Below are 14,676 nucleotides of genomic sequence, written 5' to 3' on the forward strand. Positions count from 1 at the left end.
ACGAGCTGTAGCGTAGCCTAGGTACCAGCACCGGAGGAGACCGGATAGAAAGTGATGTGATCTGATACGGGTAGCTACGTGAGGACTCGCGCTTAAAAAGTGGGGATCACTTCTCTGTTCTTTATCAGTGTCGTCGTTTAGGCGGTGGCGTAGAAGCACGATTGTCAAACGCGGTGAGTGAATTAATTTACATAAAATGTTGTGGTTGGGGCTGCGTTGTGCCGTTCGCCTTTCAGCGCGGTGATGTGATGGGGAGAATCTTGGGTGGGAGAGAGACAACAGAAGATGTACTGCGTCTGTTATTGACACTGCCTTTGCAGCTTGTTTTCGGAATTGACAACAGATTGACGATCCTTCTGCAATATAGGACGTTCCTGCTGGATTTATATTGAAATCGGTGAGGCTGCAATGATGATCGTAAAGATAGAAATGTAGACTGCTGTATCCTACAACGCACGTTAACGGAATGCAAAGGTACTCCACCCGTTTAGAGACGTCTCCTTGACATGGTTATAAGTTCGAAGGTTCTGTAGCCTATTATTGACGCGTTATGTTGGTGGCATATGTACAGCACAAGTATCATTTATTATTAGGTAACAATCCAATTATTAGCTTACACCTTTTTTTTTTAACTAAGGCCTACATTCAAGGCCTACACAAATTCCATTAAAGTGCTTTCTTTCTTAATATTTCTTAACTGGAGTGGGCCCAAGCCTGTTTCAGTAATATAGGCTACAGTACAGATCTATCAAGACAGTGTTTGAGGTGACTATGTTAAATATTCATGTGGATGCCACAGCAGCATCTGTTCATCACAGTGTGTGAACGACATCACAACACCACTCTCTTTCCTATTTGGATTGAGATGCGTTATGAGTGTGTTGCTCTTCGGTCACACTGTGGCCGAGCTGTGAGAACTCACCTACTGAACCAACCTGTGACCTGCTTGAGTCACGAGTGCCGCTCTGACACTTGTGGCTCACCAGAATGTCAATATGTAGAGGATACTAGATGGTATCACCTCCAGTAGAGTGAACGATTGGTTATTCTCTCAACCCCAGATCCTGATTATTCCTTGAGGGTTGGTTTCCCAGACACAAATTAACCTTAGTCCTGGACTAAAACACATGGTCAATGGAGAACCTTCATTGAAATAGTCATAGGACTGAGCTTCATCTGTGTCCGGGGAACAGCCCCTGAATCTTGCAGACATTTCTCAGCTGTTTAAAATGACACCGTTAGTTGACTTCCTGTCATATGGGTTGTATAGTACCATGTTTGGCAAGGTCTCATGAATGACCTACAGTGTTGGGAACACAAAGGTGTGTGTGTTCTAGGACAGCAGCTGAGCTGAGTGGCGATGTGAGCTCAACGTCCCTGCTGAAAATTGCTGTGTCATTGTCCTCTCTCTCTCGCTCTCTCTCTCTCTCTCTAATAACATATATCTCTCCCCTATTTGTCTCGTGCCATTCTGCTAATTGAGACATGCAGCATCACGAAAAACATACAATCTCAGTATGGATCTAGTAGCTCTCTCCATCTCTGAGATTTATGCAAATCAGGCATTTGAGCATTTGCATATTGGACAGTTGTTACCTTATCAACTGCTTCCTTGTCAGTTTTGGTGTCTTGCCCAGGACAGGGTATTTAAGCTGTTCACAGCAGTTCTGCTTACCTCAGTACTAAGGAAATGGTGGGAAGAATGCATAGTGAGAGAAATATCAAAAACTGTCCTAAAATCAGTAGCTGCAGGTATAATGTAACTTCGCAGAGAGAGACTTAATGTCCTTATGAGGACAAGTTTTGTGTAAAATACACTATATTTACAAAACTATGCAGGAACCCCTTCAAATTAGTGGATTCGGCTATTTCAGCCACACCTGTTGCTGACAGGTGTATGAAATCGAGCACACCGCCATGCAATCTCCACAGCAAAACATTGGCAGTAGAATGGCCTTACAGAAGAGATCAGTGACTTTCAACGTGGCATCGTCATAGGATGCCACCTTTCCAACAAGTCAGTTTGTCAAATTTATGCCCTGCTAGAGCTTCCCCGGTCAACTGTAAGTGCTGTTATTGTGAAGTGGAAATGTCTTGGAGCAACAACGGCTCAGCCGCGAAATGGTAGGCCACATAAGCTCACAGAACTGCGAGTGCTGTCCTCGGTTGCAACACTCACTACTGAGTTCCAAACTGCCACTAGAAGCATCAACAGCGCAAGAACTGTTTGTCGAGCAGCTGCACACAAGAGCACCATGCACAATGCCAAGTGTAGGTTGGAGTGGTGCAAAGCTCGCCGCCATTGGACTTTGGAGCAGTGGAAACGCGTTCTCTGGAGGGATTAATCACGCTTCACCGTCTGGAAGTCCGACGGACAAATCTGGGTTTTGGCGGATATCAGGTGAACGCTCCCTGCCCAATGCATAGTGGCTACTGTAAAGTTTGGTGGAGGAGTAATAATGGTCTCGATGATTCTGGGGGGAAGCCCCTTTGGTTCAGCATGACAATGCCCCCATGCACAAAGCGAGGTCCATACAGAAATAGTTTGTCAAGATTGGAAGAACTTGACTGGCCTGCACAGAGCCCTGACCTCAACCCCATCGAACACCTTAGGGATGAATTGGAACTCCGACTGTGAGCCAGGCCTAATTGCCCAATATCAGTGCCTGACCTCACTAATGTTCTTGTGGCTGAATGGAAGCAAGTCCCCACTGCAATGTTCCAACATCTAGTGGAAAGCCTTCCCAGAAGAGTGGAGGCTGTTATTGTTATGCACTAGAGTGAGGACCCAAAAGCGGTTTAACAAAAGTCCTTTAATGTAAACACAGGGAAGACATAGATCCTCTTCAGATGTAGATAATGGAAAAATAGACAACCCGCAGAGAGGGCGACAAATGAAACAAAAAGTCCTTCTGATAATTACAAAAGAGCCCCCTTCTTAGCAGCAGAGGAGAATAGCTGGGTTAGCGGCGACAGGCTGCAGGTCTCCCTGGGTAGGCGCGGGTCATAGAGGAACAGTGGTACCTGATCTCACGTAGCATCAGATGAACTGGACACAGTACAAACGATAAGACAGTTAGCTGAGTACAGGATGCACTTGCCAGGCAGATTCCGACAGGACAAGGATGAAGCAAACGAGACGATAGTTTGTTTCTGGCATGAGAAACTCAAACGAGAATCTGACACAGAAAGAAGCAGGAACAGAGAGAGAGAAATAGAGACCTAATCAGAGGGGAAAAGGGAACAGGTGGGAAAAGGGTGAATGAGGTAGTTAGAGGAGATGAGGAACAGCTGGAGGAGGAGAGAAAGAGAAGGTAACCTAATACGACCAGCAGAGGGAGAAAGAGTGAAGAGGAAGAACAGGAACAAGACATAATATGACAAGACATGACAGTTATAGCATTACAGGGGGAACCAACTCCATGTTAATGCCCATGATTTTGGAATGAGATGTTCGACAAGCAGGTGCCCACATACTTTTGGTAATATATTGTATCTGGTAAAAGTGTAGTTTGCAGTATGTCTACAGGTAGTCTACAATAGTCTACTGATTGACCTTGTTGACATAATTTGTGCCATCTCTGAAAGAGGGAGAAGGAGAGAGCGGGAGGGAAGAGTTCCAGAAGCCCTACAGGTGCTCTCTGTCACCAAAACAACACCCAGAGAAGGGATGAGGGGCCCTCATGAGAAAGTGCATTGTGTGGGGATATTTTCTTTTAAAAGGACCTCTCTCGCTCTTTTTCCAAGGGCTTGTCTTGTTTTCAAATCTGCCGTGCCTATGTTTTCCACCTTTTTGTTTGTTTACCTGTGTGTGTGTGTGTGTGTGTGTGTGTGTGTGTGTGTGTGTGTGTGTGTGTGTGTGTGTGTGTGTGTGTGTGTGTGTGTGTGTGTGTGTGTGTGTGTGTGTGTGTGTATATGTGTGTGTGTGTGTGTGTGTGTGTGTATATATGTGTGTGTGTGTGTATATATATGTGTGTGTGTGTGTGTGTGTGTGTATATATATGTGTGTGTGTGTGTGTGTGCGTGTGTGCGTGTGTGCGCGCGTACGTACGTTGGTGAGGAGTATGATTGAATTGAAGAACCGAGTATAGTAAAACCAACCACTGACTGCCCTCAACTCAAAACCTTGTCTCTTCCCGACGGCATCTGAAATGACAATGATACCTCCCAGTCACCCCCCCTCTCTCTCTCTTTCTCTGTCTGTGTCCATCTGGCTTTGCTAACACAGAGCTGAGACCCAGGGAGATGAAAGGGTCAGATAGAGAGTAGGACCTGCTCTGCAGCATGTCAGCATCTTGATCCAGCATAGGTATACGTTCCAATAGCATTCGCCTTGGCATGGTGCTTCGGTTGTGGAGTAATACATTTACAGCGCTAAGCCTCATGATTGCCAAGCATGTCCAGAAAATAGAACCCAGGTTCCAGGCTTGGCACTGTGTTTTAAACTGACATATTGACCAGATGAGAAAGAGGGTGACGGAGGGTGTTGCTGTATTGGGGCACAGTTACAAAACACATGGCAGAGTGCGTCGATAAAACCTTTCGCTATTGGTTCGATGGGTTGCCAGAATGTTGAACAAAGCTTTTAATTCCGTGCTAGTGCCATGGCAACAGATCAATGCCAATACCTGATGGTCTGTAGGACTTTATGGAGCCATACGGAGTGTCTTTACTCATGTGTGCTTCCCATTTAGACTGGCAAAGTCATATGCTGCCTTGTCTTGTGTTTTACTCCTTATACCTCCAACTCAGTCCTGTGATCCTCCTAACTCATTGCACATGGAGAAGACGTGACTCAGGCCAAGTTTCCTTCAAGCACTGTGGTGGATAATGGAATGACATCACCGGTATCAGATGTCGAATTCCTATGAGAGCTTGGAGCTGGTGTGTGTGTGTGTGTGAGGGGGGGCACACACACTCTTTTTCATAGCAGGTTAGGGGACTGAGGTTAAGGTCAGGAACAGGGTTAGGGTTAGCGAAAATGCTCTCCTAACCTGTTACGAAAATCTTTATATCAAAGGGGGCGTAAAAATAGTGTGTGTGTGTGTGTGTGTGTGTGTGTGTGTGTGTGTGTGTGTGTGTGTGTGTGTGTGTGTGTGTGTGTGTGTGGTACTCCTAGTGAGCCCTTCTGTCTTTTCTCTAGGTTTGCAGGGATTCCCTCTTCAGTTGACCTCTTAACCTCTCGTCACTCATGATGTCCGTCCACACACCCCAGCTCTCCCGCAGTGGCTCCTCCCCTTCTTCTGTAGGCTTGGCCAATCGCAGCGGTCCCCCTGCCGCCCCTCCCACCTCCCTCAGCTTGCGCTCCTCCTACAATCAACTCCTGGGCCATGACATCATAAAGGAGTCCCCTACCGCCATGGAAACGGGGAGTTCCGTCACTTTACCCAAGAGTCGCCATAGATACGCCATGACCAGTGTGCATAGCGCCATGGGACTGAGTGGCAGACGCCTCCCCACCAAGTCCTCTTCATCCTCTGCTCTCTACTCCTCCTCCTCTTCCTCATTCTTCTCCACCAACCCCAAGCTGGCAAAGGATGGTGCCAACCTGCAGCGGAAGGCCGAGACACAGCAACAGGAGCAGAGTAAAACCAACACAGAGGTCAAAGAGCAGGATGACATCATCACCCCCATACACAGCTCTGATTGGATGGAGGGGGAGAACTCACAGGACCCACCTCCATTCTGTCGGAGGACAAAGAGCTTTCTGGAGTTCCATGAAAAGGAAGAGGATCCACCCAGTGGAGGAAACAAAGAGGAAGACTCTCCTGGTGGAGGCAATAAGGAAGAAGATCTTCCCAGCAAGGAAGAGGAGGAAGAGGATGAGAAGCACCCCTGCCCTGAGAAAGACCAAGTCAGCCCGGATAAAGACAGAGAGAGAACGGAGGAGGAGAAACAGTCCCCAAAACAGGAGGATTACAAAGAGGAAGAGGATGCCACTCCAACTGCTGCACAGCCTCTACTACAGGGGGTCCCCTCTCCCGCCATCTCTCCCCTAAACAATCTCAGCTGGGCCCAAGAGAACAAGATCCAGAGTTGCCCCCCACTTCAGGGCAGAGAGGAGGCCCTAACGCAGGCCCAGGGTCACACACACAGCGTTGAGACGCCCCCCAAACTCCCCCGAAGTGCACAGGCTCCCCCGCCCAGAGTGATTATGGTGGAGCTGCACCCCAACAATGAGAACCCGTACCTCCACTGCCCTCCCTCTGCACCCCATAAGCAGCCCAGGGGGGAGGAGAGCACCCCTCTTCTGCTTCAGACCCCCCCATCATCCTCCAGCCCGGACCCAGAGAGAGGAGCTGCTAAGATGGGTAGTCTAGGTACGAAAGTGGAGTCTCCCCTGGAGGATGAGGACTCCAGCTGGACCACCCTGTCCCAAGAGAGCCCCTCCCCTCAGACCCCACAAGAAATAGGTGAGAGGATTAGACACCTTCTGATTAGCTGGCTGGTTGACTGATTGTCTGTCAGCAACACGTGACAATGGAGAGCCCTCAGAACAAGTTTGTCAGGGCGAGGGGGGGGTTGAGATTCACCGAGAGGGCAGAAGGAGAGAGAGTAGTGAGACATGAAGAGATGGCAGTTGAGAGAAACGGAGGAAAGGGTAGAGAGAGAGGGGCAAAGAGAGGAGAAGGAGAGAGGTAAAGAGGAGAGAGAGAAGGGTGAAGAGAGGAGAGGCATAGAGAGAGGTAAAGAGTGGAGAGGGAAAGAGAGAGGACAGGGGGGAGAAGAAGAGAGAGAAAAGTCAAGAGAGGACAAAGGCCCCCCTGTGGGTGAGAATACAGAGATTAGGGTTTCTATGACAACAGAACAGGATGACCACCTCAGAATTTACCTAGACAACCGTCTGTGTATTTGACCTAGACAACCGTCTGTGTATTTGTCCTAGACAACCGTCTGTGTATTTGAGTGTCTAAGTTGTGTCAGTGTGCACTTTAGTATGCGTGTGTGTGCTTATCTGTGTATTTCTTCCCCTATCCGATTCAGTTTGCCTACATGCACAATTGCGTATGTCTGTGGCTACAGGTGAATGTGTATTTGTGTGTGTGTGTTGTATTAGTGTGTGTGTATGTTTGTTACTGACTGTTGGTGTATTAATGTGTGTGTGTGTGTGTGTGTGTGTGTGTGTGTGTGTGTGTGTGTGTGTGTGTGTGTGTGTGTGTGTGTGTGTGTGTGTGTGTGTGTGTGTGTGTGTGTGTGTGTGTGTGTTATACAGCAGATGTGTGGGGTGAGGGGGACCTTCCCCCAGGCTGGCGTGAGGTCACAGACATATCGGAGGTCTACTTCTGGCATGTCCCTACTGGCACCACCCAGTATGACCGCCCTGTCTCCACCACCAACGAACACACACACCTCCACCCACTCCCTGAATCACAGCAGGGCGACACAGTCAGCCTGAGACCGCTCAGCGAGGTGAGGCTGGACACACACATACACACACACCGTACTGTCTGTACACGCACTCAAACTTACAAACACACACTTGCTCTTGTCCTGTTCCTCGAGTTCCTCTGATAAAGTCATATGTCTCTCTCTCCCTCTTTCTCTCTCTCTTTTTCCCCTCTCCATCTCTCTGCAGCGTCCCAGCAGTTTGGTATCAGACAGTTCAGTGGAACCTGTGCCCTCTCCCTCCGGCTCCTCCTCCTCCTCTCCCTCTGATGTCATTCTGCCTGTCCGAGGCTTTGACAACACCACCTGCACTGTCAGTATAAGACAACACACTACGAATGGCACCACTTACACAGGCTCAGAATTGACTGAAATCATATGTGTGCCTTAAAAATCAGGATATGTAAAAGATAATAAAAACAAATCAATATTACTCATATAAAATATGAATAAGATATGACTGTGCCCTCTCTCTCTCTCTCTCTCTCTCTCTCTCTCTCTCTCTCTAGGAGCTGAAGGACTACCCAGTGTATCCTGACCCAAGCCTGAAAGCTTTTGAAGGAGCTACTCTCCGTTACGCCTCACTGAGACTGCAGTAAAACACACATCACAAAAAACACACTCACCCAAACACACACCATAAAACACCCAGACATACACAGTATTTACCAGACATTCAGTAAAGCCTGTATTTCTGGTTGGCCCATTATCACATTTCTCCTTGCCTTTTCACACTTTGCTGTTGTCTTTGCTCATGGTTGCCTTTCCCTCTGTAGCCCTTCCCAGTTAGATACAGTGGACCTCAACAGTGCCTACACTGACCCAGAGGGACAGGTGAGAATTTATTAATCACTAATTGTACAAGGTTGGATTTGGTCGAAAACAATGGGATGCTAACCATACTGTCACCTATCCAGTGTTCACGGAGGGAAGGCAGCGAAGGTGATCTCTTTCTCTGTGGCACTGCCATCTATTGGTCGTTTGGTGAACTACTGCCCAGTGCCAAGGCGCTGTGGCTGAATGGGAGGTTTTGGTGCCCCCTGCTGGATTAATGCTGTATGTACATGCTCCCCAACAGAGAAGGAGGGGTGTGCACACATAGTACGTTCAAGTTTGATGAGGAGGAAGGTTGGTAGTGAGAATGAAGAGAAGGTAAAGAGAGTGAGGAGAAAAAGAGGAGGAAGAGAGGAAGGATAGAGAGAAAACAATTAGGCCAAATGCACCTGTCACCATGCTGACTGGGAATTGCTCTGTTGAACGTGCCACACAACATAATCAGATGATGGAACCATTGAAAAGTGCCGGGTGTGCGCGTGCGTTTCGTGTACATCTGTGTGTGTTGCAGTCTGTGTGCATGTTTGTCCCTGTGTGAGAGTTGGAACAACTGGGGTCTGTCCCTAAAGAGACGATTAATGCGTTGTGGTGCTCTGAGGGACAGCTGGCTCTGGGCTGCGATGACCCACACAGCCTATTATATTTCATACACTGTCACAATACTCTCTCACTCTCTGCTACCCTCGCTGCATGTCCCCTGGACCTTTTACCAATTTAAAGAGAACGTTTTTCTGTGTCAGTGTAGGGGGAGGTGTGCGTTTGTGTGTGTGGTTTTGTATTAGTGTTTATTAATTCATTGCTCCATCTATGTGTGTGTATTTCAGTCATTCCCAGTGCGTTCTCTGGGCTGGGTGGAGATGGCAGAGAGAGACCTGGCAGAGGGGAGGAGCAGTGTGGCTGTCCATCACTGTATCAGGCAGTTGTCGTACTGTAGGAGGGACATACGAGACTCGGCAGGGGTCTGGGGAGAGGTGAGGACCTGTGTGTGTGTGTGTGGGGGGGTCTGCATGGTGTGTTGCTTCCATCCCTCTCCTCGCCCCAACTTGGCCTTGAACCAGGCAACCGCTGAACACATCAACAACTGCCTCCCACGAGGCATCATTACATATCGGTCCACAGCAGCTGCGGCTCTTGCAGAACAAGTTCAAGGTCTCAGAGCGAGCAACGTTACCGATTGGAACGCTGTGAACGCGTACCGCTAACAAGCTAAACATTTCCCACTGGTTACACAAGCTTGCGTGCGTTCACTTGTGTGTGTTCGTGCGTGTGTGTATGCACTTTGTGACAGTTTTAGGAAGTGCCATACAGATACAATTTGATTGATTGATGTATTGATTGATTTATATATTGATTTATATATTGATTGATATATTGATTGGCATATTGATGTATTGATTGATTGATTGATGTATTGATCGTCCCATCAGGGTAAAGGCATGCTGCTGGTGCTCCAAGACCGTGATCTGACCCTGGTCCACCCGGACGACCGCAGCATGCTCCACTCTCAGCCAATCAGCAGCATCCGTGTGTGGGGCGTCGGCCGAGACCATGACAGGTGAGAAAGACAGAGGGACATGTCTTATAGGATAGGTTGAACTTCAATGAACCCGAGGGGCAAATTGTTTCTCACACAATAAATGTGTGGGAAATACACCATACCCCTGTATTACATCTATTAAACATAGTAGCACACCGAGTGAACACCCTTTATTACATCTATTACACCTAGTGAATACCCTTTATTACATCTATTACACCGAGTGAATACCCTTTATTACATCTATTACACCTAATAGCACACCTAGTGAATACCCTTTATTACATCTATTACACCTAGTAGCAAAGCTACTGAATATCCTTTATTACATATATTACACCTAGTAGCACACATAGTGAATACCTTTTATTACATCTATTACACCTAGTGAATACCCTTTATTACATCTATTACACCTAGTGAATACCCTTTATTACATCTATTACACCTAGTAGAACACCTAGCGAATATCCTTTATTACATCTATTACACCTAGTGAATATCCTTTATTACATTTATTACACCTAGTGAATATCCTTTATTACATCTATTACACCTAGTAGAACACCTAGCGAATATCCTTTATTACATCTATTACACCTAGTGAATATCCTTTATTACATTTATTACACCTAGTGAATATCCTTTATTACATCTATTACACCTAGTAGCACACCTTGTGAATATCCTTTATTACATCTATTACACCTCGTAGCACACCTAGCGAATATCCTTTATTACATCTATTACACCTTGTGAATATCCTTTATTACATCTATTACACCTAGTAGCACACCTAGGGAATATCCTTTATTACATCTATTACACCTAGTGAATACCCTTTATTACATGTATTACACCTAGTAGCACACCTAGGGAATATCCTTTATTACATCTATTACACCTAGTGAATACCCTTTATTACATGTATTACACCTAGTAGCACACCTAGTGAATATCCTTTATTACATCTATTATACCTAGTGAATATCCTTTATTACATCTATTACACCGAGTGAATATCCTTTATTACATATATTACACCTAGTGAATACCCTTTATTACATATATAACACCCCTAGTGAATACTCTTCATTACATCTATTACACCTAGTGAATACCCTTTATTACATATTTTACACCTAGTGAATATCTTTTATTACATCTATTACAACTAGTAGCACGCCTAATGAATATCCTTTATTACATCTATTCCACCTTGTAGCACACCTAGTGAATATCCTTTATTACATCTATTATACCTAGTGAATATCCTTTATTACATCTATTACACCGAGTGAATATCCTTTATTACATATATTACACCTAGTGAATACCCTTTATTACATCTATTACACCTAGTGAATATCCTTTATTACATTTATTAAACCTAGTAGCACACCTAGGGAATATCCTTTATTACATCTATTACATCTAGTGAATACCCTTTATTACATCTATTACACCTAGTAGCACACCTAGGGAATACCCTTTATTACATCTATTACACCTCATGAATACCCTTTATTACATCTATTACACCTAGTGAATATCCTTTATTACATCTATTACACCTAGTGAATACCCTTTATTACATCTATTACACCTAGTGAATACCCTTTATTACATCTATTACACCTAGTAGCACACCTAGTGAATATCCTTTATTACATGTATTACACCTAGTAGCACACCAAGTGAGTATCCTTTATAACACCTATTACATCTAGTGAATACCCTTTATTACATCTATTACACCTAGTAGCACAACTAGGGAATATCCTTTATTACATCTATTACACCTCATGAATACCCTTTATTACATCTATTACACCTAGTGAATATCCTTTATTACATCTATTACACCTAGTGAATACCCTTTATTACATCTATTACACCTAGTGAATACCCTTTATTACATCTATTACACCTAGTAGCACACCTAGTGAATATCCTTTATTACATTTATTACACCTAGTAGCACATCTACTGAATATCCTTTATTACATTTATTACACCTAGTGAATACCCTTTATTACATCTATTACATCTAGTGAATACCCTTTATTACATCTATTACACCTAGTAGCACAACTAGGGAATATCCTTTATTACATCTATTACACCTAGTGAATACCCTTTATTACATCTATTACATCTAGTGAATACCCTTTATTACATCTATTACACCTAGTCGCACACCTAGGGAGTGTCCTTTATTACATCTATTACACCTAGTGAATATCCTTTATTACATTTATTACACCTAGTGAATATCCTTTATTACATCTATTACACCCAGTAGAACACCTAGCGAATATCCTTTATTACATCTATTACACCTAGGGAATACCCTTTATTACATATATAACACCCCTACTGAATACTCTTCATTACATCTATTACACCTAGTGAATACCCTTTATTACATATTTTACACCTAGTGAATATCCTTTATTACATCTATTACAACTAGTAGCACACCTTGTGAATATCCTTTATTACATCTATTACACCTTGTAGCACACCTAGTGAATATCCTTTATTACATCTATTACACCTAGTAGCACACCTAGTGAATATCCTTTATTACATCTATTATACCTAGTGAATATCCTTTATTACATCTATTACACCGAGTGAATATCCTTTATTACATATTTTACACCTAGTGAATACCCTTTATTACATCTATTACACCTAGTGAATATCCTTTATTACATGTATTACACCTAGTAGCACACCAAGTGAGTATCCTTTATAACATCTATTACATCTAGTGAATACCCTTTATTACATCTATTACACCTAGTAGCACAACTAGGGAATATCCTTTATTACATCTATTACACCTCATGAATACCCTTTATTACATCTATTACACCTAGTGAATATCCTTTATTACATCTATTACACCTAGTGAATACCCTTTATTACATCTATTACACCTAGTGAATACCCTTTATTACATCTATTACACCTAGTAGCACAACTAGGGAATATCCTTTATTACATCTATTACACCTCATGAACACCCTTTATTACATCTATTACACCTAGTGAATACCCTTTATTACATCTATTACACCGAGTGAATACCCTTTATTACATCTATTACACCTAATAGCACACCTAGTGAATACCCTTTATTACATCTATTACACCTAGTAGCAAAGCTACTGAATATCCTTTATTACATATATTACACCTAGTAGCACACATAGTGAATACCTTTTATTACATCTATTACACCTAGTGAATACCCTTTATTACATCTATTACACCTAGTGAATACCCTTTATTACATCTATTACACCTAGTAGAACACCTAGCGAATATCCTTTATTACATCTATTACACCTAGTGAATATCCTTTATTACATTTATTACACCTAGTGAATATCCTTTATTACATCTATTACACCTAGTAGAACACCTAGCGAATATCCTTTATTACATCTATTACACCTAGTGAATATCCTTTATTACATTTATTACACCTAGTGAATATCCTTTATTACATCTATTACACCTAGTAGCACACCTTGTGAATATCCTTTATTACATCTATTACACCTCGTAGCACACCTAGCGAATATCCTTTATTACATCTATTACACCTTGTGAATATCCTTTATTACATCTATTACACCTAGTAGCACACCTAGGGAATATCCTTTATTACATCTATTACACCTAGTGAATACCCTTTATTACATGTATTACACCTAGTAGCACACCTAGGGAATATCCTTTATTACATCTATTACACCTAGTGAATACCCTTTATTACATGTATTACACCTAGTAGCACACCTAGTGAATATCCTTTATTACATCTATTATACCTAGTGAATATCCTTTATTACATCTATTACACCGAGTGAATATCCTTTATTACATATATTACACCTAGTGAATACCCTTTATTACATATATAACACCCCTAGTGAATACTCTTCATTACATCTATTACACCTAGTGAATACCCTTTATTACATATTTTACACCTAGTGAATATCTTTTATTACATCTATTACAACTAGTAGCACGCCTAATGAATATCCTTTATTACATCTATTCCACCTTGTAGCACACCTAGTGAATATCCTTTATTACATCTATTATACCTAGTGAATATCCTTTATTACATCTATTACACCGAGTGAATATCCTTTATTACATATATTACACCTAGTGAATACCCTTTATTACATCTATTACACCTAGTGAATATCCTTTATTACATTTATTAAACCTAGTAGCACACCTAGGGAATATCCTTTATTACATCTATTACATCTAGTGAATACCCTTTATTACATCTATTACACCTAGTAGCACACCTAGGGAATACCCTTTATTACATCTATTACACCTCATGAATACCTTTTATTACATCTATTACACCTAGTGAATATCCTTTATTACATCTATTACACCTAGTGAATACCCTTTATTACATCTATTACACCTAGTGAATACCCTTTATTACATCTATTACACCTAGTAGCACACCTAGTGAATATCCTTTATTACATGTATTACACCTAGTAGCACACCAAGTGAGTATCCTTTATAACACCTATTACATCTAGTGAATACCCTTTATTACATCTATTACACCTAGTAGCACAACTAGGGAATATCCTTTATTACATCTATTACACCTCATGAATACCCTTTATTACATCTATTACACCTAGTGAATATCCTTTATTACATCTATTACACCTAGTGAATACCCTTTATTACATCTATTACACCTAGTGAATATCCTTTATTACATCTATTACACCTAGTAGAACACCTAGCGAATATCCTTTATTACATCTATTACACCTAGTGAATATCCTTTATTACATTTATTACACCTAGTGAATATCCTTTATTACATCTATTACACCTAGTAGCACACC

General features: G+C 42.7%; 1 protein-coding gene across 1 annotated transcript in view; it reads left to right on the forward strand.

Annotated features, from left to right (window-relative positions):
- Positions 1-14,676, forward strand: part of LOC135526287 (amyloid beta precursor protein binding family B member 2-like) — a 79,608-nt gene continuing 64,932 nt past the window's right edge. The window contains exons 1-8 of the mRNA XM_064954536.1: positions 1-173; positions 5,144-6,413; positions 7,214-7,410; positions 7,577-7,699; positions 7,896-7,981; positions 8,163-8,220; positions 9,045-9,191; positions 9,648-9,775. Coding sequence (XP_064810608.1) covers positions 5,192-6,413; positions 7,214-7,410; positions 7,577-7,699; positions 7,896-7,981; positions 8,163-8,220; positions 9,045-9,191; positions 9,648-9,775 — 1,961 coding nt within the window. The 5' untranslated portion in view covers positions 1-173; positions 5,144-5,191. The remainder of the gene's footprint in view (positions 174-5,143; positions 6,414-7,213; positions 7,411-7,576; positions 7,700-7,895; positions 7,982-8,162; positions 8,221-9,044; positions 9,192-9,647; positions 9,776-14,676) is intronic.

Source organism: Oncorhynchus masou, chromosome 32, assembly GCF_036934945.1.
Source record: "Oncorhynchus masou masou isolate Uvic2021 chromosome 32, UVic_Omas_1.1, whole genome shotgun sequence".
Taxonomy (NCBI): Eukaryota; Metazoa; Chordata; class Actinopteri; order Salmoniformes; family Salmonidae; genus Oncorhynchus; species Oncorhynchus masou.